Here is a 27,452-nt window from a genome sequence, read left to right as displayed (position 1 = left end):
GTGCATGGTCAGAGGTCAGGTGTGTGTGTGTTTGTGTGTGTGTGTGTGTGTGTGTGTGTGTGTTTCTAGGTGTGGCAGCAAGGAGTGTCTTTGTCTCTGTGTGGGACTCCCACCCCAAGTAACTTAGTAGCAAATCTCTAAACCCCTAGTTAAAACTCTTTCGCTCACCCACTTTCATATGTAAACATCTCTCACAGCATATATTTAGCATTTAGCATGTTTCACCAGTGCTAGCACTCTCACTCCAAGCACATTTCAGGATTCTAAAGTTGAACATTTTTCTGCTAAATTAGAAGTAGAACATTTGAGTCTACGGTTCTTTCAGTTTGAGAGTGTCTATCATATTCTTAGTGTCTATCAGATAGAGTAATTCTCCTCAACTGTGTCCATTGTCTGTAGTTCAGTACAACAGCTCAGCTTATCATCAACCACTTAAGAGTCCTTTCTTCTCTGTAATCTAACAACAGTCAGCCTCTCTCTCCTCTTCAGCCTACAGCCAACCCATTGATCCCTCATTGATTCCACTGCCCTTCTCCTCTCCTCCTTTTAGTTTAAACTCTATCTGTCAGCCTCTAAGGATTAAGCAGCTTTGTGCCAACAACACAGTGACTGAACAAGTGCTCCCGAATGTCCCCTTATTGAGTCACACTCTCCAGGTGGGCATTGTCCACTAAGCTCTGATCTATGATCAGATAACACTTCTATAGTTCCACAATTCTAATCCTCAATATTGAACAATTAAACAGCAGAACTGACTTCAGATCAGATAAGAGTTTAGTGGTCACATCACCCTACTGCAGGTATAATCACTCTCACTCACCTTTCTCTTTGGTCGCAAAGGTGGGCAGCACGTGGAGGGGTTGTCCCCTCCCCCTGTCTTCCCTGCTACAGAGTCATTCTTCAGCGTGCGTATGTAGGACACCATTCTCTTTATGGCTCTGTCCTCAGTCCCGAAGTTGGGCTCCAAGGGGTCCTTTGTCCCCCGTGTCCTCGCACCCTTGTCTGGTAGCACCTGGCTGGTCTGTGTGGGACATCCTAAAATGAGGTGCGAAGGTGCCCCCCTCCTGCTCCCCAGCTCCAGGTAAATGTGAACACAGACACAGAGAGAGGTGAGGAGAAGACACAGGCGCAGAACCAGTCCTCTAGTCAGTCTGTCTCTCCCCATGCCTGGCCACATCTCTCTCTGTATCTCTCCCTTTTTCCTGTTCCTCTCTTTCTAGCCTCAGTCCATGTTCTGAACAGTGAGATTGTTGATCTCTGTCTCTGTCTCTATCCCATTCTTCCTCTCCTCCTCCTTGGAGTGGTTAGTCTTTCTCCTGTCCTCATTCTTTCCCTCCTTCCCTCCACTTGGAAGTCCACAGTTTGATCAAGATAGGCAGGAGCAGTGCTGAAGGTTTGTGAGACAGGAGGACACCTGCTCTTCGCAAAACAACTACCTCAGATACTGTGTGTGTGTGTGTGTGTATGTCTCTCTCGCCCCCTCGCTCTCTGTGTATATGTGTGTCAGTGTATGTGAGCCTCTGTACACAACTCGTGGAAAAGAGCATGTAGCTTTCATTGAAAAGTTTGGAACTTCCCCTTCCCTCTCCTAGCCCTCACACCTCTTTCTCGCACACACCCCTCTCACTTCATCTGTTCCCTCCCTCTCTATGTTCCCCTGTGTCTAGGGTTACTGTGTAACTCCACACTGGGCAGGGCCAACACATCCACAGCTATCTGTTACCAAGGCCTCACATTCTCTCTCTACTTAAACTCTGTTTCATACACAGAGGAGGTCATATAGAGAGTGAGAGGGAGACAGGGAGAGAGAGGAGAGAAGAGGAGTGAAGAGGAGTGGGATTTAGAGAAAGAGAAGGACAGGGAGACAATGAAGTGCAGTCTTGGAGGGTGGAGCATTGTATTAACGGCGTGTGTGTGTTCTTTTAAATCAAAGGCGTGTTTTGCAGTCTGTCACAGAAAGAGAGGAACTAGGGAAAAGAAAACAAATGGGAAGAATGGAGAGGAAATGGATACAGAGGTTGATTAGAAAAGGTTTTGGGTTGTTGTAAATGAAAGAATGAGGGAGCTTCATCTACGTTAGAGCTCTCGTTTTCGCTTTCATTTTCTCTCTCACACTGTGGGTATAAACATGATTATTCTAAACTGTTGGGTCCTATGAAATCACTTTGAAACACTCTACACTCTTAGAAAAAAAATGTTTCAAAAGGGTTCTTTGGCTATCCCCATAGAATAACCCTTTTTAGTTCCAGATTTAAACCATTTTGGGTTCCATGCAGAACTCTCTGTGGAAAGGGTCCTAGATGGAACCCAAAAGGGTTCTACATGGAACTAAAAATGGTTCTTCAAAGGGTTCTCCTATGGGGACAGCCAAAATGTACACTTACTCCCACTCCCCAGAAGCAGCCCAATTGCTCCTTTCTTTCATAAAAAAAAATATTCCAATCCCCCTACTGCAGCTCCCATCTATTAAGTCTCGATTGCAAAGGGTAAAAAGAGTTTACAGTATGGCTGGCTGATGGAAATAAGTGGATTTTTAGCACATCTGGGAAAAGTTTGGGGGACTTTATTAGTTGATGTCAGTGAAGTTGTGGAGGTAATGATTAAGGATCCACACAGGCTTTATGAAAGGAGGGGAATGGGAGGCTCCCAGACAGTGTACCCTTTATTTATGAAAACAGGCTTGTGGTATTGACCAGAGACACACAGTGCTCTGTTGCCACCTGTATGTAGTGAGAAGTACCACGCACACACACGCACACACACACACACACACACACACACACACACACACACACACACACACACACACACACACACACACACACACACACACACACACACACACACACACAATTAAACACCTTATTTGCCCGCTTCGAGGATAGTACAGTGCCACTGTAGTGGCCCACTAACAAGGGATGTACCCCCCCCCTTTTCCGTGGCCTGATGTGAGTAAAACATTTAAATGTGTTAACCCTCGCAAGGCTGCTGGCCCAGACGGCAGCCATAGCCGCGTCCTCAGAGCATGCGCAGACCAGCTGGCTGGTGTGTTTACGGACATATTCAATCGCTCCCTATTCCAGTCTGTTGTCCCCACATGCTTCAAGATGGCTACTTTGCTTTCTTGGGTACAGGAACAAAAGAACTGAACTAAATGACTACCACCCCGTAGCACTCACTTCTGTCATCATGAAGTGCTTTGATAGACTAGTCAAGGATCATATCACTTCCACCTTACAGGCCACTCTTGACCCACTTCAGTTTGTATACCGCCCAAACAGGTCCACAGACGACGCAATCGCAATCACACTGCACACTGCCCTATCCCATCTGGACAAAAGGAATACCTATGTAAGAATGCTGTTCATTGACTACAGCTCAGCATTCAACACCATAGTACCCTCCAAGCTCATCATCAAGCTGGAGGCCCTGGGTCTCAACCCCACCCTGTGCAATTGGGTCCTGGACTTTGACGGGCCGCCCCAGGTGGTGAAGGTAGGAAACAACATCTCCACCTCGCTGACCCTCAACACTGGGGCCAAATAAGGGTGCGTTCTCAGCCCCCTCCTGTACTCCCTGTTCACACATGACTGCGTGGCCATGAACACCTCCAACTCAATCATCAAGTTTGCAGACAACACAACAGTAGTGGGCTTGATTACCAACAATGATGAGACAGCCTACAGGGAGGAGGTGAGGGCACTCGAGTGTGGTGTCAGGAAAGCAACCTCTCAATCAACGTCAACAAAACAAAGGATATGATTGTGGACTTCAGGAAACAGCAGAGGGAGCACCCCCCTATCCACATCGAAGGGACAGCAGTGGAAAAGCTGGAAAACTTTATGTTCCTCGGCGTACACATCACAGACAAACTGAAATGGTCCTCCCACACAGACAGTGTGGTGAAGAAGGTGCAACAGTGCCTCTTCAACCTCAGGAGGCTGAAGAAATTTGGCTTGTCACCCAAAACCCTGACAAACTTTTACAGATGCACAATCAAGAGCATCCTGTCGGGCTGTATCACCGCCCTCAACTGCAAGGATCTCCAGAGGGTGGTGCGGTCTGCACAACACATTACCGGGTGCAAACTACCTGCCCTCCATGACACCTACAGCACCCGATGTTACAGGAAGGTCAAAAAGATCATCAAGGACAACAACCACCCGAGCCACTGCCTGTTCACACCGCTACCATCCAGAAAGCGAGGTCAGTACAGGTGCATCCAAGCTGGGTACGAGACTGAAAAACAGCTTCTATCTCAAGGCCATCAGACTACTAAACAGCAATCACTAACTCAGAGGCTTCTGCCTACATTGAGACCCAATCACTGGCCACTTTAATAAATGGATCACTAGCCACTTTAAACAATGCCACTTTAACAATGTTTACATATCTTGCATTACTCATATCATATGTATATACTGTATTTTATACCACCTATTGCACCTTGCCTATGCTGCTCGGCCATCGCTCATCATTAAACTTTTATGTACATATTCTCATTCACCCCTTTAGATGTGTGTATTAGGTAGTTGTTGGAGAATTGTTAGATTACTTGTTAGATATTACTGCACTGTCGGAACTAGAAGCACAAGCATTTCGCTACACTGCATTAACATCATACATGTGTATGTGACCAATTGTAACGGTCGTCGTATGGAGTAGACCAAGGCGCAGCGGGTTGAGTGCTCATATTTACTTTTATTGAACACGTACAAAAACAAAACAAGAAAACGAACGACAAACAGTCTTGCATGCTACACACAGCAATGCAAAAACAACTTCCCACCAAAAGACAGGTGAAAACAGGGCTACCTAAGTATGACTCCCAATCAGCAACAACGATGTACAGCTGTTCCTGATTGAGAGCCATACCAGGCCAACAAAGAAATAAACATAGAAAAACCATAGAAATACAAAACATAGAACAATTCCCAAAAACCCCAGAACACATAAAACAAACACCCCTCTTACATAAGAACATATTCCAACAAACCCCGAACCACATAAAATGAACACCCCCTGCCACGTCCTGACCAAACTACAATAACAAATAACCCCTTTACTGGTCAGGACGTGACACCAATACTATTTGATTTGATTTGAATTAAACTGGGTTATATTCCCCAGTCAATATGGAGGATGTTAGTTAAATTTGTTTTCAATCAATACATGGTATTTTCACAAGTATGTGGTGAATTTGAAAAAATCTTAGTACGAAACTACAAACTGGTAATACTTGTAATGCAGCAAGCCTTATTTTCAAAACCTTTTTACTGTGCATTGATTTTGTTTGGAGACGTCTTTCACCACACAACCATTGAGTCAAAATATAAGTTTACTCTGAAATATCATGAGAACATTGATTAAATCACCAGAACACAAGATAATGATATCTTCTCAATTTAGTTGTTTTACCAACCAGTTAATCCAATAGAAAAAAAATGCTAAATACATGTTTCAAAATTGCCCTTTGATTGTTATATGCTACAGTACTGTAAGTTACAGCACATTACACTGTTTTCACATAGACAATACACTTGCACTCCCCATCATTTATATCCAATGTGTGATCAAAGGTGTGATCTTTGAAGACATCTTTCATAATCATTGATGCATCAAAATAAATGTATTGTTCAGATATAAAACATAGGTGTACTGTAATCAAATGAGACAAATACAATTATTGAAAGAAACATAACGTTTAGCAGGCACTAGTTTGCATCAAGCCCGTCTTGAGCATGCCCACATAAAAATACTACAATTTACTATAGTACTATAGTACTTACTATAGATATCTGTAGTAAACTGTAGTACACTATAAAATACTATACTAGACACTGTAGTATCCCTCAATCATGTCTAGTACTTAGTATAGAATTGTGTAGTACACTGTAGGATTCTATAGTACACTGAACAAAAGCAACAAGTTCAAACAAGGAAATCAGTAAATTAAAAGAAATTCATTAGGACCTAATCTATGGATTTTACATGACTGGGAATACAGATATGCATCTGGTGGTCACAGATACCTTAAAAAAAGTAGGGGCATGGACCAGAAAACCAGTCAGTATCTAGCTTGACCACCATTTGCTTCATGCAGCGCGACACATCTCCTTTGCATAGAGTTGATCAGGCTGTTGATTGTGACATGTGGAATGTTGTCCCACTCCTCTTCAATGGCTGTGCGAAGTTCCTGGATATTGGCGGGAACTGGAACGCTGTTGTACACGTCGATCCAGCACATCCCAAACATGCTCAGTGGGTGACATGTCTGGTGAGTATGCAGGCTATGGAGGAACTGGGACATTTTCAGCTTCCAGGAATTGTGTACAGATCCTTGCGACATGGGGCCGTGCATTATCATGCTGAAACATGAGGTGATGGCTGTGGATGAATGGCACGACAATGGGCCTCAGGATCTCGTTATCTCTGTGCATTCAAATTGCCATCGATAAAATGCAATTGTATTCATTGTCCATAGCTTATGCCTGCCCATACCATAGCCTCAACCCCACCATTGGGCGCTCTGTTCACAATGTTGACATCAGCAAACCGCTCACCCACACAACATCTGTCTGCCATCTGCCCTTTACAGCTGAAACTGGGATTAGTCCGTGAAGTGCACACTTCTCCACTTGCCAGTGGCCATCGAAGGTAACCATTTTCCCATTGAAGTCGGTTACGAAACCAAACTGCAGTCAGGTCAAGACCCTGGTGAGGACAATGAGCATGCAGATGAGCTTCCGTGAGACGATTCCTGACAGTTTGAGCAGTTGTGCAAACCCACAGTTTCATCAGCTTTCCGTGTGGTGGGTCTCAGACGAAGAAGCCGGATGTCGAGGTCCTGGTCTGGCGTAGTTATACGTGGTCTGCGGTTGTGAGGCCGGTTGTACGTACTGCCAAATTCTCTAAAACGACATTGGAGGCGGCTTATGGTAGATAAATGTACATTAAATTCTCTGGCAACATCTCTAGTGGACATTCCTGCAGTCAGCATGCCAATTGCACACTCGCTCAAAATTTGAGACATCTGTGGAATTGTGTTTTTGACAAAACTGCACATTTTAGAGTGGCCGTTTGTTGTCCCCAGCAAAAGGTGCACCTGTGTAATGATCCTGCTGTTTAATCAGCTTCTTGATATGTCAAACCTGTCAGGTGGAAGGATTATATTGACAAAGAATAAATGCTGAGGGATGTAAACAGATTTGTGCACATAAATTGAGAAAAATAAGCTTTTGTGAGTATGGAACATTTCTGGGAACTTTTATTTCAGCTCATGAAACATGGGACGAACACTTTACACGTTGCGTTTATATTTTGTAAAATGAATGGATTCACATACAAGGCAATAAGCTTAAGTTACAAGACAATGCTGCCATTAGCAAAGCATAATTCTAGACACAGATCTTAGGTAAACTTAAAAGATAAAGCATGGACAAAGCCATGCATACTAGGCCTAGAAGCCTAGGAAATGATAATTGATCATACAACCTCTAATGGACAGGATACAGGATCAGGGAGAGAACAACAGACCTTCATTTCATTTATAACATCTGAAAGTGTAAAACCAACCACCATTGACCAATCAAACAATACCAAGTTTACACGAACCTGAGCCCAATGTAAATAAGACAGAAATCCTAAAAGGACAATTTGCAAAGAGTAATTTAAAGTTCACCCTGGACAGATACAAGTTACCACTGAGATCATACATCCATATAGATGGCATTAGAATTCTACTCATAGGACAATTTTCAGATAGAATAATACCATAGTATCCATGTTTGGCATCTATCACACATTCAATAGTCAGTCGTCTGGATACTGTAGAGAGAGATACATTTTGGCCCCTCAGAGGGGAAATGGCATACTGGTCCTTGAAGTATTGTCCTTTGTGTTTTGCCGGGCCATTTACATTGTAGCCCCAGGTGACAGAGAGCACACTGTTTAGGGCCGAGCCTACACGGGCCTGGATGCAAGGGAAATAACGGCTGTGAGTGGCCATCGGTCTGAGAGCTGACTTAAGAGTTATTGGCAGCCTAACATAGAGAATAGAAAACGCTGGAGTGCCAATTCAGCTGGCAACAATGTGAGTGGGACGTCCCATGCTCCGCCAAAGAAGAGGCAAGCACTGGCTATCACCAACCAGCACCAGAACCATGGACAATTCTTCCACACGTCACTATTAACGTCACCAACTAGCTTGGTTATCTCGGACTCGCCAACCATAGGCCTAATAGTTCTTGCCTATTTAGGCCTATTGTACAGTTATTAAATCATTATTTATTGAAGTTCTTGTCTCTCATCATCATTAAATCCTGCTAGCATACAGTCACTGCTCTGCCTCTCCCGTCCTTTCCAGCCACCTCGCTCGGCTTAATCCGCCCACGTGTTTCTGGTGAATTATTATTATTTAATCCCCCCCCCCTTTTTCGTGATTACGATCTTGTCTCAACGCTGCAACTCCTCAACGGGCTCGGGAGAGGCGAAGGTCGAGTCATGCGTCCTTCGAAACATGACCCACCAAACTGCGCTTCTCGACACCCGCTCGCTTAACCCGGAAGCTTGCATCGGAGGAAACACCATTCAACTAACGACTGAAGTCAACCTGCAGGCGCCCGGCCCACCACAAGGAATCGCTAGAGCGCGATGAGCCAAGTAAAGGCCCCCCGGCCATACCCTCCCCTAATCCGGACGATGCTGGGCCAAATGCTCGCTGCCCTATGGGACTCTCGGTCATGGCCGGTTGTGACACAGCTGTAGTGACGCTGCAACACTGCGATGAAGTGCCTTAGACCACTGCGCCACTCGGGAGGCCCAGTTCTTTGCTTAAGTAATAGAAAATTGTATTTATACAAATGAGAAGACAATCGTATCAAAAGTAATGTGAGCATTGCATTGTGAAAAGCAATTAATTTATATGAACATGTATTGCAATGTGAAACATGTATTTCTAGATGGTTAAAAATTCACTGTATGATTTTGTGTGTTGTGTTGTTCTTAGTCAATTGAAAATGTGCTTAGAGTTTTGCAACAACTGCCTTTTTGATTATATGTTTTGAGTTTTGTACTAAGCATTGTGAAAATGTTCCATATACTTGTAAAAATTGCACAAAAGCGATTGAAAGAAAACAGTAAATATAAAATTACTTTCAATGAGTCATATATTTGATTAGGTCTGTGTCACGCCCTGACCATAGAGAGCCCTTGTTTCTCTATGTGTAGTAGGTCAGGGCGTGACTAGGGGGTAGTCTAGTTTAATATTTCAATGTTGTGTTCTAGTTTATATTTTTTATGTTGGTGTTTTGTATGATTCCCAATTAGAGGCAGCTGGTAATCGTTGTCTCTAACTGGGGATCATATTTAAGTAGCTATTTTTCCCACCTGTGTTTGAGGGTTATTGTTTTGTTTTTTGTGCCTGTGCACCTCGTAGTCACGTTTAGTTGTTAGTTTATTTGATTTATTTGTTTTTGCTTGAAGTTTCACTTTGGAATAAAGATGTGGAACTCTACACACGCTGTGCCTTGGTCCCGTTCTTACGACAACCGTGACAGTCTGTTTCTGACGTGTTTTTATTAGATTGTTTCACTTAAATTCAGTGTGGTTTTCAGGGAAAGGCTGATACAGTGCATTTGGAAAGTATTCAGACCCCTTCACTTTTTCCACATTTTGTTACGTTACAGCCTTATTCTAAAATGGATTAAATAAAATTACTCAAATCTACACACAATATCCCATAGAGACAAGGCAAAAACAGGTTTTTAGACATTTTTGCAAAAATGTATTAAAATAAAAAAGTGAAATGCCTTATTTACATAAGTATTCAGCTATGAGACTGGTTGGACATGATTTGGAAAGGCACATACCTGTCTATATAAGGTCCCACAATTGACAGTGCAAAAACCAAGCCATGAGGTCAAAGAAATTGTGGAGCTCAGAGACAGATAGTTTTATTATTTATTTAACCCGGTGAGTTGACTGAGAACACATTCTCATTTACAGCAACAACCTGGGGAATAGTTACAGGGGATAGGAGGGGGATCAATGAGCCAATTGTACGCTGGGGATGATTAGGTGACTGTGATGGTATACGGAATTTAGCCAGGACACTGGGGTTAACACCCCTACTCTTACAATAAGTACCATGGGATCTTCAGTGACCACAGAGAGTCAGGACACCCGTTTAACATCCAATACAAAAGACAGCACCCTACATAGGGCAATATCCCTAATAACTGCTGTCAGGTATTGGGATATTTTTTTAGACCAGAAGAAAGAGTGTCTTCTACTGGTCCTCCAACACCACTTCCAGCAGCATCTGGTCTCCCATCTAGGGGCCAACTAGGACCAATCCTGCTTAACTTCAGAAGCAAGCCAGCAGTGGGATGCAGGGTGGTATGCTGCTGTCGAGGCACAGATCTGGGGAAGGGTACCAAAACATTTATGCAGCATTGAAGGTCCCCAAGAACACAGTGGCCTCCATCATTCTTAAATGGAAGAAGTTTGGAACCACCAAGACTCTTCTTAGAGCTGGCTGCCCAGCCAAACTGAGCAATCGGAGAAGAAGGGCTTTGGTCAGGGAGGTGACCAAGAACCCAATGGTCACTTTGACAGAGCTCCAGAGTTCCTCTGTGGAAATTTGGAGAACATTCCAGAAGGACAACCATCTCTGCAGCCGCCAATCAGGTCTTTATGGTAGAGTGGTCAGACAGAAGCCACCCCTCAGTAAAAGGCACATGGAGTTTAACAAAAGGCACCTAAAGGGCTCTCAGATCATGAGAAACAAGATTTTGTGGTGTGATGAAACCAAGATTGAACTCTTTGGCCTGAATGCCAAGCATCACGTCTAGCGGAAACCTGGCATCATCCCTATGGTGAAGCATGGTGGTGGCAGCATCATGCTGTGGGGATGTTTTTCAGCGGAAGGGACTGGTACTAGTCAGGATCGAGGGATCGAGGGAAACATAAACGGAGCAAAGTACAGAAAGATCCTTGATGAAAACCTGCTCCAGAGTGCTCAGGACCTCAGACTGGGGTGAAATTTCACCTTCCAACAGGACAACGACCGTAACCACACAGCCAACACAAAGCAGGAGTGGATTCGGGACAAGTCTTTGAATGTCCTTGAGTGGCCCAGCCAGAGCCTGGACTTGAACCCGATCGAACATCTCTGGAGAGACCTGAACATAGCTGTGTAGCAACGCTCCCTATCCAACCTGACAGAACTTGAGAGCATCTGCAGACAATGGGAGAAGCTCCCCAAATACAGGTGTGCCAAGCTTGTAGCATCATACCCAAGAAGACTCAATGCTGTAGTCGCTGCCAAAGGTGCTTCAACAAAGTACTGAGTAAAGGGTCTGAACACTTATGTAAATGTGATATTTCAGTTTTTAGTTTCTTTTAAAATTAGCAAAAGATTCAAAAATAATATTTTTTTCTTTGTCATTATGGGGTAGTGTGTAGATTAATGAGGGAAAAAAACTATTTAATACATCTTAGAATAAGGCTGTAACGTAACAAAATGTGAAAAAATGTCAAGGGGTGTGAATTCTTTCCGAAGGCACTGTTTCTCCATGGCATATTGCATAATTTATGCAGCAGCATACAATATATTTTTGGACTCACCTTGTTGTGCTGTGCTCCCTTGAACAGGAAGGTAGCACGGCGGTCCTTCGTGGGCAAATTTTGTCATCAAACTTTGTCATCAAAGTCTGGCATTCTCTTGATTTATGGTGATTTGGAACTGACGTCAGGTCGGAGCTCTAGAAAGAGGCTGGATGACTGTTCAACATGTATTTTCCCAATCGGAGCTCGTTTTTGCTTTGTCATTATGAGGTATTGTATGTAGATTGAAGGAACAACATTTGTTCCCCCTCCAGTTATGCAAGTGTGTAATGGGAGAAGACAGCACAGAGCCATAAAGGGACATGATGGACTAACACTCACAGAAACCAGCTAAACTCTAACAGATGTAACACTCTCTGGTGCCACCATGTGGTCAGTCAGGGATACCGCACCCAGAATACAGCCCAATACGGTGAGGAGAGGGGATGAGACAAGAACAAGAAAGGGGTGAAGAAATGTACCCATGAGGGGGACCCTGGGAAGCAAGTCATGTCGGACTGAACAATTTAGATTTACAGCCAGCAACCTTGGCAGTCGACTTGGTTGGAGCAACTGTGTGAGTGTGAGTGTGAGTGTGTGTGTGTGAGTGAGTGAGTGAGAGAGAGCACATTTTCCCCAGGAGTACAGTTGTGGCACGACTTGACTTAAGATTGCGTAACAGGGAAGAATCAAATGTAGTCAGATGTAGGGGTCATTGACCCTTCGATTGACCCTGGGTTCTGCGAAATCCACTCCAGTTGGCCATGCAAAGCAGAAGTCAACACCAACCAATAACGAGAGGCCACAGAGTGCTGCAGAGAGATTGACAGTGTCAAACGACTACGCTACAATAATCCCAATGATGATTTAGTCACAGACATTCATTTGACACTCTCAGGTAGAGGCCTTAATCCTTTTTATTGTTGTTAAGAAAGCTCTTGGTAAGTAAAAACCCATCGGGCACAGAAATCAGTTCAACAACAATTCTTATTTACATTTGGTTAAGTTGTCAACTAGAGTGAATTCAATGTGAAATCAGAAAAGAATTGCAACATGACATTGGATTTAGGTTAAAAGTTGGGTGAAAAAAAATGAAATTCCTTTTTGCAAATCCAATCAGTTCTCCATGATGATTAAATGTCATCGCAAATGATTTTTTGGTTGAAATGACGTGGAAACAATGTTGATTCAACCAGTTTTTGCCCAGCGGGGAGTGAGTGACTGTATGAGAGATCTCAGGATTGTTGGTTTCTCACAGTGAAAGAATGCATAACCTCTCGTTCTTTATCACCTGTTCTAGGGTCTGTGGTGGTGACTAGCCCCCTCCATTGTTCTTTCCACTTAAGTGATAATGCCCGAGAAGCCGGTGTTTGGAGGATATATTGACACGGGTGTTGTTATGCCAGAGACGAAGTCGAGCACCAGCAAACCATGCCAATATATCCTCCGAACACCGGCTTTGAGGGAATTATCATTTTTATACAACGGGTTACCGACATTTTCAAATAATGATTGACATGTTATCATTAAAAACGTGATTTTGATTAATTTATCATCCTTCCACAAGATATAGTCCTGACACAAATCTAGGGGTGCTAGAGACGTTACCCAGTCGTTCAGTCTTTTTGTTCTGTATCTATGGACGCGATCCAGTCGTTCAGTCTTTTTGTTCTGTATCTATAGATGCAACCCAATCATTCATTCTAAATGATCCATTGCCATAGGCCCCCCTGTGGCTCAGTTGGTAGAGCATGGTGTTTGCAACGCCAGAATGGCGTGTGCAACGCCAGTGTTGTGGGTTTGATTCCCACGGGGGGGCCAGTACAAAAAAAATGTATGAAATGTATGTATTCACTACTGTAAGTCGCTCTGGATAAGAGCGTCTGCTAAATGACTAAAATGTCAATGTAATACTGGCTGGCAGCGTTCTTATTCCTTGCTTGATAGCTAGCCAACTACGGCTAACTTTCAGTCACGTCAATTACAGCAAAGTAGCTGCATTTGCATTTGTTTAAGCTGTTTCTAGTTAGATTTATTTGGATACATCCATAACAACAAGCTTATGATGCGCGACTTTGCCTGGCAGAGAAAATGTGTTCTCTTGTCAGGACACTGTTCAGACCAAAGAAAGACAATCCATGACATTAATTTGAGCTGATTTTAATAAATGAAACCATACATTCTCTTTGTTATCTACCACAGATGACATAGCTATGGCTACTTATTGTTTGTCACATTTATCTGTACATTCCCCTGGATAATGCATTGGTTGAAATATCTGTCGGAGTCTGTGCTTCTACTTCTGCTGCCTTGCTTCAGCCTTTTGGGTGTTGATGGTGCTGCAGTGTTCTTTTTGTTTTCACCTGGATGTTGCTCCAGCATTTTCTGTCTGTCAGTGAGGGACACCAGTAGCTATGGAGCGAACTTTCGCACCGATGCCCACTCACTGACATAATCTCCCTCTAAACCAGCATTGGCCAGTTTCTGGACTGTCGTGGTCCTGATGCTGTAATTTGTATATGTAGTTGTTCCCACTGCCCTGCAGATCTTGGGTAGAAGTGCTGCCAGAGAGTTCACGCCCATCGGCTCTGACGTGTACCAGATCGTTTGATGTTTCCCAGAAATACATGATTTGGGGTGGTAAATTCAGTGTCCTTCATAAGGCACCAGCTGCGACCGATGGGGGGTTCATTTAGAAACCGGATGAGCCCATGTTAATCTTCATTAGTGACAGTTTTGAAGTCTCTGCTAGCCAGCCCTCGAAGCACCGCACAGCCCAGTTTGTATTCTTAACTTTTCTTCGTTGCTGCTTTTCTCTAGGTCATTCAATGCAGTATCCCCCAAATCTGCATGCCTTGCCATCTCTTTTTCCCATTCATCCATAGTCATGCCGCCGAAAATATCAAAAGAAATATTCCACTCATCCATTTTAGTTTTCTCAAAAAAGTATCAATTTAGCCAGTCAACTGAAAAAAGTTTTGTATGTTGCTAAATTTGCTGTGTCTCTTTCTGACACATTCACTTTATATGGGACAGTGGAGATTGCAATTCAATATTGAAACAATATTGAAAAAGGTCGGAGAGACAGACAACAAGGTTTATACAAATCTCTGCTGTTGAAAACCAAATGCTCGTCTAAAAGAACTTGGAGCTAAAGTCTAGATACTTTGTATAGTGGAGATCAAGTTGATACATTTCGTGGTAGGGTTGATGAGACAGTGGATTGCACCGTGAGATGGAACAGAGTAAATGGGCCTTTCAACGACATTGATTTAGCCGGTGGTAACTTGTGAAATAGTTACCGGCTGGAATGCGGTTTTAACCAATCAGCATTCAGGATTAGACTCACCGTTGTATAATAAATAATGAAACTCTACTCATCTTGTGTCAGTGAAGAAATAAAGACGAGAATAAGAAAGGGGGAGACAGATTGAAAAGGACTGGACTGGGAAAGCTATGGTGAAAAAAGCAAAAGAAAGAAAAATGGAGCAAGTGAGTGTGTGAGAAAACTGTACAGAGAGAAGGAAACGGTAAATTTAGCCCCATGTGTGCAAGAGAGGGGAGAAAAAGTGGAAAATGGAAAAGAAAGGAAGAGAGGAAAGAGGAAGAGAAGGGCGAGTTTCCCCAACAATGAGTGTCTGTGCTGGAAACAGGAGCAGTGATGGAGCAAAACTGCCATTAGCCCACCCTAAGGGTGTGTGTGTGTGTGTGTGTGTGTGTGTGTGTGTGTGTGTGTGTGTGTGTGTGTGTGTGTGTGTGTGTGTGTGTGGTTAGATTGGTGTTTTGAGGCTTTGGGAGTGTGTGAATGTAGATGTGTAGCAGAGTGGGAACTGCTCTGTCTGTATGTGATTGGACATGTACTGTAAAAAAGGCATCTTAAATCAGCATTATTCTGTTGAGTGGACTTGAAAAGGACAAGAATTTTAGCTAATACGTTAAAGTGTATTTACTCAACAATCTCTGCTCGAAGTCAGCTGAATTTGAACAAGGTTGTTGAGTAAAATTACAAATTCATGTCTGCTCAAAACAACTCAAAACCATGCCCATCATTATCATATTTCCCAGAATGCTCTCTTGCAGGTTGATTTTCAAAATAGTTCTTTTGAATTCCCATCCCGGAATCGCCTCTTCACTGTTGATGTTGAGACTGGTGTTTTGTGGGTACTATTTAATGAAGCTGCCAGTTGAGGACTTTTGAGGCATCTGTTTCGCAAACTAGACATTCTAATGTACTGGTCCTCTTGCTCAGTTGTGCACCGGGGCCTCCCACTCCTCTTTCTATTCTGGTTAGAGCCAGTTTGCGCTGTTCTGTGAAGGGAGTAGTACACAGCGTTGTACCAGATCTTCAGTTGCTTGGCAATTTCTCGAATGGAATAGCCTTCATTTCTCAGAACAAGAATAGACTGACGAGTTTCAGAAGAAAGTCTGTGTTTCTGGCCATTTTGAGCCTGTAATCGAACCCACAAATGCCGATGCGCCAGATACTCAACTAGTCTAATGGCCAGTTTTATTGCTGCTTTAATCAGGACAACAGTATTCAGTTGTGCCAAATATAATTGCAAAAGGGTTTTCTAATGATCAATTAGCCTTTTAAAATGCTAAACTTGGATTAGCTAACACAACGTGCCATTGGAACACAGGACAGGAGTGATGGTTGCTGATAATGGGCCTCTGTACCCCTATGTAGATATTCCATTAAAAATCAGCCATTTCCAGCTACAATAGTAATTTACAACATTAACAATGTCTACACTGTATTTTTGATCAATTTGACGTTATTTTAATAGACAAACGATGTGCTTTTCTTTCAAAAACAAGGACATTTCTAAGTGACCCCAAACTTTTGAATGTTAGTGTATGTTAACCTAACTAGGAAAACTCTGGACCCTATAAGGTATGACAGTGACTAATCAGTTGTAAAAAGGTTTTACATGGGCTATGATGGGACCATTTTTCCTAATCAGGTCACATGGTTTTAGAAAACGCCTGAAAAAATCTGCAGCTACCTTATATTTCTTCATATAAATTATATTTAGACTAGATTAGGAGGGGTTTAACCCAGACACATAGACAACAACTGATAGACAATATAACTTACAGGGCTGAGCCTGCTTTATGCATGTTTGCATCATGCAGGCCTATGTAACAGTAGGCATTAAAATATTTACTCACATCTTTCATCACTATTATGCTGATTGATTCATTCCAGTTAATAATGTTGGATTAAAAATGTTTAGGCAGCCTAGTCAGCCCAATTTTGAAAATAAACTACATTTGATCACATTCACATTTTCTCCTGACACACATATGAACGATAAATAGATAACGTTATACCAATTAGTTTACCCTGACCAGATGGAAAGGGCGCATATGCTGTATGCGGCGGCTCTTATTAGTAGCCTAGTTGATCAGACTGAAAAATAGTATTGTTTCCATCCCATACAGCAGCATGTCAGATTTCTAACATTTAGGTGTAGCCTAGGCTGCAGCAACATTTATGTGATGAGTTTTTGCTTGTGTCTGTCGGGAATTATTATGTGTTATCATCTTTGCTAAATAAATACCGGAGGAAAGTTGAAAGCCTACTTGAGCGCACGCGAAAAAAATGCGCTGCGTCAACCTCTTAAATCTAACTTTTAATGGATGATGCGATGGAATATATCAAATCATTCGGAATTGTTTTCGACATCCCAGAAAAGACAGTCGAAACTTTTAATATGTTCAGCAAGTAAAGCACCGTAACATACAATTATCTCTGCAAGCTCCTTTTAGTTGTCCTTGTTGGCGAAACTTTCCCTCTCGTGGTATCCTCTAAAAGTACATTCTTGCATGCCCAAAAACGCAGTGGTGTTGATAAGCCGCTTGAGAACATCCATGTTTCTTCTTACTTTCTCGTTGTGTTGCACAGTTTGAATATTCAGACCTTGGTCATAATCGATGCAGCTTTTTCCAAGAAGCTTGAATCTGTTGTGGTCATTTTTATGGGGTGGAGGTGGTTAGTTAGAGCGTTGGGCCAGTAACCGAAAGGTTGCTGGATCGAATCCCTGACCTGACAAGGTAAAAATATGTTGTTCTGCCCCTGAACAAGGCAGTTAACCCACTGGTCCCCAGTAGGGTGTCATCGTAAATACGAATTTGTTCTTAACTGACTTGCCTAGTTAAATAAAAAATATGCTCCCTGCTTTTGTTTAGCTGAACCATCAATGTTCTTCAGGTCACCATACCCACCTTACAACCAAGGCTCAGACTTTCCAAAATAAATTGCACAAACACAAAAAGAAAGTTCTAAAACCAAGAAAACATGTTATAATATATAGTTGAAGTCAAAAGTTTACATACACTTAGGTTGGAGTCATTAAAACTAGTTTTTCAACCACTCCACAAATGTCTTGTTAACAAACTATAGTTTTGGCAAGTCGGTTAGGACATCTACTTTGTGCATGACACAAGTAATTTTACCAACAATTGTTTACAGACAGATTATTTCACTTATAATTCACTGTATCACAATTCCAGTGGGTTAGAAGTTTACATACACTAAGTTGTCTGTGCCTTTAAACAGCTTGGAAAATTCCCGAAAATTATGTCATGGCTTTAAAAGCTTCTGATAGGCTAATTGACATCATCGTCAATTGGAGGTGTACCTGTGGATGTATTCCAAGGCCGACCATCCAACTCAGTGCGTCTTTGCTTGACATCATGGGAAAATCAAAAGAAATCAGCCAAGACCTCAGAAGAAAATTGTAGACCTCCACATGTCTGGTTCATTCTTGGGCGCAATTTCCAAACGCCTGAAGGTACCACAAGGCTGCTCAGCAAGGAAGAAGCCACTGCCCCAAAACCGCCATAAAAAAGCCAGACTACGGTTTGCAACTGCACATGGCGACAAAGATTGTACTTTCTGGAGAAGTGTCCTCTGGTCTTATTAAACAAAAATAGAACTGTTTGGCCATAATGACCATCGTTATGTTTGGAGGAGGGGGAGGCTTGCAAGCCGAAGAACACCATCTCAACCGTGAAGCACGGGGGTGGCAGCATCATGTTGTGGGGGTGCTTTGCTGCAGGAGGGGCTTGTGCACTTCACAAAATAGATGGCATCATGAGGGAGGACTATTTTGTGGATATATTGAAGCAACATCTCAAGACATCAGTCACATAGTTAAAGTTTGGTCGCAAATGGGTCTTCCAAATGGACAATGACCCCAAGCATACTTCCAAAGTTGTGGCAAAATGGCTTAAGGACAACAAAGTCAAGGTATTGGAGTGGCCATCACAAAGCCCTGACCTCAATCCCAAAGAACATTTTTGGGCAGAACTGAAAAGCGTGTGCGAGCAAGGAGGCCTACAAACCTTACTCAGTTACACCAGCTCTGTCAGGAGGAATGGGACAAAATTCACCCAGCTTATTTTGGGAAGATTGTGGAAGCCTACCTGAAATGTTTGACCCAAGTTAAACAATTTAAACGCAATGCTACCAAATACTAATTGAGTGTATGTAAACTTCTGCCCCACTGGGAATGTGATGAAAGAAATAAAAGCTGAAATAAATAATTCTCTCTACTATTATTCTGACATGTCACATTCTTAAAATAAAGTGGTGATCCTAACTGACCTAAGACACAGAATGTTTACTAGGATCAAATATAAGGAATTGTGAAAAACTAAGTTTAAATGTATTTGGCTATGGTTTATGTAAACTTACGACTTCAACTGTATATTCTCGGAAAAAACTATCTAAAGCTTATGCTGGAGACAGACAAGTAGAGTGGAGAATAAGGTGAGCCCTTCACCTCCTAATAAGGAGCCACTCTCCTGCCCTCTTGTCATTCTCGAGCATGATTCTCTTCCTCACGCTCCTGGGAGCAGGGAAATGCGGTGATACACTTCACTCATATGATCAAAGAAATGGGGTTACGAAAGTCAACTTGAGTTCTCTTTCATATACTTGTTTCGATGTATCACATATGGGGATTTGGCCAAATCCCGTATCGCAAACATGCTCTCCGAAGCCAGGGTAGTCCCAACATCAGTAACCCAACATCAGTAACAAGGTCCGGTTGGATACCGTAGAAGAGAGAAGGGCCCACCCTTAGTTTAATCCAAGTAAATTGACTAAACTCTTGTTCAATCCAAGTAAACGCACAATCGTGCTGTCACGCCTTGATCTGTTTCACCTGTCTTTGTGATTGTCTCCACCAACCTCCAGGTGTCACCCATTTTCCAGGCCCTGGTCAACAATGTGCTCCGGGACATGTTGAATCGTTTTGTTTTTGTCTACCTCGACGACATCCTGGTTTTCTCTTGTTCTGCCCAGGAACACATTCTCCATGTTTGACAGGTCCTTCAGCGCCTCCTGGAAAATCAGTTGTTTGTAAAAGCTGAGAAGTGCGAGTTCCACTATCTCCTTTCTGGGATAGATCATCGCTGAAGAGAATGTTCAGATGGATCCGGAAAAGGTGAGAGCGGTGGTGGATTGGCCCCAGCCCACGTCCAGGGTTCAGCTACAATGGTTTCTGGGGTTTGCTCATTTTTACCGCTGTTTCATTCAGGGCTTCAGCAACCTGGCGGCCCTCCTCTCTGCACTCACCTCTCCCAAGGTACCGTTCACATGGTCTCCAGTAGCGGACAAGGCTTTTGGGGATCTAAAGCAGTGATTCACTTCTTCCCCCATCCTCATCGACTCGTCAGTTTGTGGTTGAGATTGACGCTTCTGACGTGGGAGTAGGGGTCGTCCTTTCCCAGCGATCCATCCAAAAGCTTCATCCCTGTGCCTTCATGTCCCATCGTCTCAACCCTGCGGAGAGAAACTATGACGTTGGGAACTGGGAACTCCTAGCGGTTAAGATGGCTCTGGAGGAGTGGAGGCACTGGCTGGAAGGGGCAGAACATCCATTTTTGGTATGGACGGACCATAATAATTTAGAATACCTCTGCACTGCCAAGCGCCTCTACCCAAGGCAAGCTCGTTGGGCCCTGTTATTTACCAGGTTCAAATTCCTACCGCCCAGGGTCCAAAAAGACATTGAGCACCAGTTTTTCATTAATATATGAGAAATAGATACTTATTTTTTCTCTCCAACTACTTATTCAATATTTTTCAACCCTTAAACTCAGTCCATTTTCTAACTAACAATGAGGGATAGGTCTGATGATGGAGATGGGGCTGACAAGCCTGCACAGCCTGCTTCCAAGGACCCCACTCCTGGATGGGTCTGCACGCTGATGGACAAGCTGAGCAGAATGAAGGATAGCCAGCACAGCTAAGGACGGGCCAGCGGCAGCTAAACGAAAAATCTGAGAAGAGATGTGACCAATTGGAGAAGAGGATTAACAGGAAGATAGACGTCATCCTAAGCATGAGTCTACTCCGCCTAATCTCACATATCATGGTGCTGCAGCTGGCCTCTCTATCAGTGGGGCTCCATCAAACACATCACCCTTAGCAGCAGAACTTCATGTCATTGACCAGTATGCCCACAGCTCAGTTGTGAATGAGCACAACTTCAAGGCAACTGTTGGCCATGACAGCGGCTCAAGGCACAGGGCTCAGTGCCTATTGTGGTCCGACTTAGACAAACAACCAGTTACATTCAAGGGCCCCCTTATGTCACACAGGAACAGTTTGATTCGAAGTTTGAGTCTCTGCTGGAAGAAATGAAACAGCTACAGCTGTTGCTGAGAAACCTCCAACAACCCCCTGCACTCCCTGTCAGTGTGCAAAGCTGTCATCAAGGCAAAGGGTGGTTACTTTGAAGAATCTCAAATATAAAATATATTTTGATTTGTTTAACACTTTTTTGGTTACTGCATGATTCCATATGTTATTTCATAGTTTCGATGTCTTCACTATTATTCTACAATGTATAAAATAGGAAAAATAAAGAAAAACCCTGGAATGAGTAGGCGTGTCCAAACTTTTGACTAGTACTGCATGTCAGTCATCAGTGAGCTCAAGGTGAAGTTAAAAATTGGACTGAGAGAAATTGACTGGGATGGGTACGTGGCACCAATCAACGAAGCTTTACTCCTGGGACTGAGGGCAGCAAATGTGGCCATCCACACAAACGGAATTGTCTACATTGATGGACAGGCAGTTCCGGTGCAGATCGTGGGGGGAGCAGGCCCAGAATACTTTGTTGTTAGTCACACTGGGGCCAGACATCATCATCCCTCATGAGTGTGAGTGCTTAATCTGGGGGAATGGCTGACTCTACCAAGCCTGGTGTTCCCACTGTCTTAATAAAGCCAGTGAACATCGCTGACGATGTCCGATCTGGTAGTGTCACAACCGCATTAGAGCCACGAGTTCCTGTGAGTGTGTGCAGCCTCTCAGCAACAGAAGGCCTTTCGGATTGTGAAATGCTCTGAGCACTTTCCAGACAGCAATGGAGGTGGTGCTAAACTACAAGACTGTTTTGCTAGCACAGACTGGAATATGTTCCGGGATCCTTCCGATGGCTTTGAGGAGTACACCACATCAGTCACTGGCTTTATCAATAACTGCATTGAGGACGTTGTCCCCACAGTAACTGTACCTTCATACCCCAACCAGAAGCCATGGATTACAGGCAACATTCGCACTGATCTAAAGGGTAGAGCTGCCGCTTTCAAGGAGCGGGACTCTAACCCGGAAGCTAATAAGAAATCCCGCTATGCCCTCCGACGAACCATCAAACAGGCAAAGTGTCAATACAGGACTAAGATCGAATCGTACTGCACCGACTCCGATGCTCGTCGGATGTGGCTGGGCCAGCAAACTATTACAGACTACAAAGGGAAGCACATCCGAGAGCTGCCCAGTGACAAGAGCCTAACAGACGAGCGAAATAACATCTATGCTCGCTTCAAGGCAAGTAACACTGAAACATGCATGAGAGCATCAGCTGTTCCGGACGACTATGTGATTACGCTCTCCGCAGCCGATGTGACCTTTAAACAGGTCAACATTCACAAGGCCGCAGGGCCAGACGGATTACCAGGATGTGTACTGCGAGCATGCGCTGACCAACTGGCAAGTGTCTTCACTGACATTTTCAACCTGTCCCCGTCTGAGTCCTTAATACCAACATGTTTCAAGCAGACCACCATAGTCCATGTGCCCAAGAACACTAAGGTAACCTGCCTAAATGACTACCGACTCACAGCACTCATGTCTGTAGCCATGAAATTCTTTGAAAGGCTGGTCATGGCTCACATCAACACCATTATCCCAGAAACCCTACACCCACTCCAATTTGCATACCGCACCAACAGATCCACAGGTGATGCAATCTCTATTGCACTCCACACTGCCCTTTCACACCTGGACAAAAGGAACACCAATGTGAGAATGCTATTCATTGACTACAGCTCAGCTTTCAACACCATAGTGCCCTCAAAGCTCATCACTAAGCTAAGGACCCTGGAACTAAACACCTGCCTCTGCAACTGGATCCCGGGCTGACCCCCAGGTGGTAAGGGTAGGTAACAACACATCTGCCATGTTGATCCTCAACACAGGGGCCCCTCAGGGGTACGTGCTCAGTCCCCTCCTGTACTCCTTGTTCATTCATGACTGCACAGCCAGGCATGACTCCACAACCATCATTAAGAGGGTAGTGTGAATGGCCCAGCCCAGTCACCAGGGCCAAGCTTCCTGCCATCCAGGACCTCTATACCAGGCGGTGTCAGAGGAAGGCCCTAAAAATTGTCAAAGACTCCAGCCACCCTATTCATAGACTGTTCTCTCTGCTACCGCACGGAAATCGGTACCGGAGCGCCAAGTCTAGGTCCAAGAGGCTCCTAAATAGCTTCTACCCCCAAGCCAAAAGACTCCTGAACAGCTAATCAAATGGCTACCCAGACTATTTGCATTGCCCACCACTCCCAACCCCCTCTGGAACACTGCTGCTACTCTCTGTTATTATCTATACATAGTCACTTTAATAACTCTGCCTACATGTACATATTACCTCGACACCAATTCCCCCGCACAATGACTCTGTACCGGTACCCCCTGTATATAGCCCCACTTTTGTTATTTACTGCTACTCTTTAAAACCTCTTAAGGATCGGACCCTTTTTTTCAATTCTCGCCTAAAATGACATACCGGAATCTAACTGCCTGTAGCTCAGGCAAACTCTGAAGTTTCCAAAACTGTTAAAATAATGTCTGTGAGTATAACAGAACTGATATAGCAGGCGAAAACCCGAGGAGATTCCATCCGGGAATTTTTTGGCTGTCTATTGGTATATCAAAGGAATACCTCCCAGATTGCAGTTCCTAGGGCTTCCAGTAGATGTCAACGGTCTTTAGAAAGAATTTCAGGCTTGTTTTTCGAAAAATGAGCTAGAATTTGTAGTTTTTCTAAGTGGCTCCCATTTTGGCTGTAGTGTTGTGGTGCGCTTTCCGGTGAGGGTGCGCACTTCGTTATTTATCTCCGGTAATGAACATACTATTCTCCGTCTTAAATTGTATCGTTTATTTACATATTAGGGTACCTGAGGATTGTTTAGAAATGTTGTTTGACTTGTTTGGATGAAGTTTATTGGTAACCTTTGGGATTCATTTGTATGCATTTCGAATGAGGGAAACCGGTGGATTACTGAATCAAGTGCGCCAACTAAACTGACTTTTTTGGGATATAAAGAAGGACTTTATCGAACAAAAGGACCATTTGTTATGTAGCTGGGACCCTTGGGATTGCAAAAAGAGGAAGCTCTTTGTCACGTCCTGGCCAGTATAAGGTTAATTGGTATTGTAGTTTGGTCAGGACGTGGCAGAGGGTATTCGTTTTATGTGGTTCGGGGTGGTGTGTTTGTTGAAGGGGCATTTGATTTAAGCATTCCGGGGTTTTTGGGCACTGTTTGGTTTTCATGTATTCTATGTTTAGTCTAGTGTGTCTGTTTCTATGTTTTGGTTAATTGGGGTTGGGACTCTCAGTTGAAGGCAGGTGTTGTCTATTTGCCTTTGATTGAGAGTCCCATATATTAGGGTGTGTTTGTCATTTGTGGGGAATTGTTGTGAGCACTGCTTTTTTTGGTTTAGCCTGCTGCACTGTCATGTTGTGAGTCCTGGGGCCTGTTGCACAAAAGTAGAATTAAGACATCCGGGATAAATGACTCAGCTGAGCTCAATGAAGCCAAAACATGTGCGTCCAGGCTTAATTGGTTGCACAAAGACCAAGCCAGGATGAGCAGACACGGATTCATTAAGCCAGGTGAAACCAATCCTGGATAGGTGCGCGCTCACGGCTCACTCAAATAGACCCCGCCACAGATCACAGATTAACTGATTTACCATGGCAACTAGAGCCGCGTACTTTTCCCCGTCGGAAGCACAAATCCTCATGGAGGCATACGAGGAGGTAAAATATATAATTAAGAAGAAAGGCAACACCGCCACAGTGATAAAGCAAAGAGAAAAACCGTGGCAAAGTATTGCAGACCGCCTGAATGCGTAAGTAGTGCACAATTACACAGTCACCGCTCCGCTGAAACATCACAATTACAATTCAAATATTTAATTCACATCTCCAAAAATGCAGTTGTACTGTAATTATGAAACGGTTAAATTTTTTATTGAAATGCACTGCAGATATGAGTGAAATTGTGTAAAGTAACTCCATCACACTGTATAAAGCTATGATAGATTTTTTGATATTTTTACTGAAAACAAGACAAAAATACCAAGTAATTTTTTGCAGTGTGACTCCATTAAATGTGTGTGTGTGTGTGTGTGTGTAGATTAAACATGAACGGGCCAAAACGGACATGGCAGCAGGTCAAAATCAAATACAAGAACATTCTGCAGAATGGTATGGTCCCTGACTAATATTTAACAAAGCACAAGCATATATTGTACCCAGAAGGTGCCTGCTCACACATTGTCTGTACTGTTTTAGCAGTGAAAAAGAATACCCACAGACAAGGCACGGGTGGTGGGTCACCAAAGGCTGACCTTACCCCAGCAGAGGACATGGCCTTGGAGCTAAATAAAGGCAGGCCCGTCTTAGAGGGGATCCCTGGGGGGAAAGAGACGAGCATAGGTTCCTCCCAAGATGCCACCCGCTTCATTCAAGGTATGTCCTTCCATCTCTACATGGGATACAACCACATTCATATTGAATCAATTTGGACTGTCTGACTTTGGTTTACCTATTGCCTTGCAGTGTCTGGCAGCACTGTGTTCCTGTTAGAGCCACCAGCACAAGCACCAGACGATGCTGATCCAGTGAGTACTCCATCAAAGGCATACTGTAGGCCTGGCATGTCTTGTCTACTAGCTTCAATATGAATCCGATTAAATGTGATAGGGTGAAGGCCCCAGTGCAGCAGCAACAGCACATGATGGAGACGATGATGAGGAGGAGACCATCTCTCTGGATTCCAGAAGGCATGAGGTATCATGTTAAGACTGTGAAAGTACTATTTACTCTACAATGGTGAGGAGTCCTCATCAAAATCAAAAAATCTAATTTCTTTTACAGGACCCAGATGCTATACAGTGGGAAAACCAGCCTGGCAACATAGTGCGTATTAATAAAAGGACACCACATCCTGCCAAATTCCAGCTGCGCTAATTGTATTGTGTTCACAGAGCTCACAAGCTATCAGAAAGTTGTATGGCAACCACCTCCGGCGCCAAATAGAACTGGCAGACATAGACATTCAGTACAAGAAGAAAAAGATGGAAAATCTTGCACTGGAGTCCGAAATAAAAAAGAGGACAATTAGGAAACTGGACCTTGAAATAAAAAAACTTGAGAGGGAGGTGAGATATGCCTTCAATGTACACTGTATGCTAACTGTAACACAAATGTATTAATCATTATTTTTCTTTCCTCCCCCAGCTCCAAGAAGATGACACAGCTCAAAATAAAAATTAGGTATATTCTCGTAAAGTCAAGTGAGCCATGACATATGATCTCTTATTGTGAGCACACAGGACGGTGGCATCTTTCTAAGGTTTTTTTTATTTTCCCAGCAATCAGTACAACCAAGTCATCGTTATAAGGCATCGCCCTCTTTTGCCCACCCCCCCAGCACCAGGTGTGGCCACTAGCCTATATGAAGGCCCAAAATTGTGTGTTCCTTTCTGCTCTGACAATGGCATGCCCATTCGTGCGAGATGTGGTGGATGAAGAAGCACTTGTGCTGAGGAGAGCCTTCAGGCGAGAAAGGGTCTTCAGGGACCGGTTGGACCTACTGGCCTTCCCTGATGACCATCTATATGAAAGATACAGGTTTTCTGCAGATGGCATCAGGTATCTATGCAGACTACTGGGTCCCAGGATTAAGCACCGCACTGCACGGAGCCATGCACTGAGTGTGGAGCAAATGGTTTGTGTGGCCTTGCGCTTTTTTTCTAGTGGAGCCTTCCTGTACTCAGTGGGGGATGCAGAACAGCTGAACAAGGCCACAATTTGCCGCACAATAAGGAGTGTGTGTCTGGCTATCAAAGCATTAGCAGATGTCTTCATCTCCTTCCCTGGCCACAGAAGACTCTGTGACATCAAAGAGGAGTTCTATAGGATTGCAGGTAAGAGGATCTACAAATTACAGGACAACTGTTAACACATAGTAGGATACTCATTACTTTGTGTGACAGGTTTCCCCAATGTCATTGGTGCAGTGGACTGCACACACATAAGGATAAAAGCCCCCTCAGGTGCCCATGAGGCCGATTTTGTGAATAGGAAATCCTTTCACAGCATTAATGTTCAGGTGAACATAACTTTTTGATATTGTCCATTGACGAACACTCTGCATTGCCAGTGATGTGCATTGATTGGTGTAATATTCCTCATCTTATGATTTCAGATGGTCTGCAATGCTGACTGTGTGATCAGCAATGTTGTGGCAAA

The 27,452-nt window shown here is 43.6% G+C and overlaps 2 protein-coding genes across 3 annotated transcripts in view; one reads left to right on the top strand and one right to left on the bottom strand.

Moving 5' to 3' along the window:
* The window catches only part of LOC106571809 (putative methyltransferase-like protein 24), a 119,976-nt gene extending 118,352 nt beyond the window's left edge, over positions 1-1,624 (bottom strand). Inside the window, exon 1 of the mRNA XM_014145276.3 lies at positions 821-1,624. Within this exon, the coding sequence (XP_014000751.2) occupies positions 821-1,177 (357 nt within the window). The 5' untranslated portion in view covers positions 1,178-1,624. The remainder of the gene's footprint in view (positions 1-820) is intronic.
* Positions 1,625-18,512: 16,888 nt separating this feature from the next.
* On the top strand, positions 18,513-25,661 carry LOC145860890 (uncharacterized). 2 transcript variants are annotated; one of them, XM_082961939.1, is made up of 3 exons: positions 18,513-25,045; positions 25,333-25,403; positions 25,491-25,661. In XM_082961939.1, the coding sequence occupies exon 1, from the start codon at positions 22,043-22,045 to the stop codon at positions 23,048-23,050; it is 1,008 nt and encodes a 335-aa protein (XP_082818065.1). In that variant the 5' UTR covers positions 18,513-22,042; the 3' UTR covers positions 23,051-25,045; positions 25,333-25,403; positions 25,491-25,661. The 2 variants fall into 2 exon arrangements, with proteins under 2 accessions (XP_082818065.1, XP_082818064.1); XM_082961938.1 differs by having other exon boundaries at positions 18,513-25,403.
* The last annotated feature ends 1,791 nt before the right edge of the window (positions 25,662-27,452 follow it).

The sequence above is a fragment of the Salmo salar genome, chromosome 15 (genome assembly GCF_965601325.2).
Source record: "Salmo salar chromosome 15, fSalSal1, whole genome shotgun sequence".
Taxonomy (NCBI): Eukaryota; Metazoa; Chordata; class Actinopteri; order Salmoniformes; family Salmonidae; genus Salmo; species Salmo salar.
This window is presented reverse-complemented; position numbering and strand designations above follow the sequence as displayed.

What these genes read in the sequence shown, in the direction of transcription:
- LOC145860890 (XM_082961939.1), top strand. Translation starts at nt 22,043, where the DNA reads ATGTTCCGGGATCCTTCCGATGGCTTTGAGGAGTACACCACATCAGTC.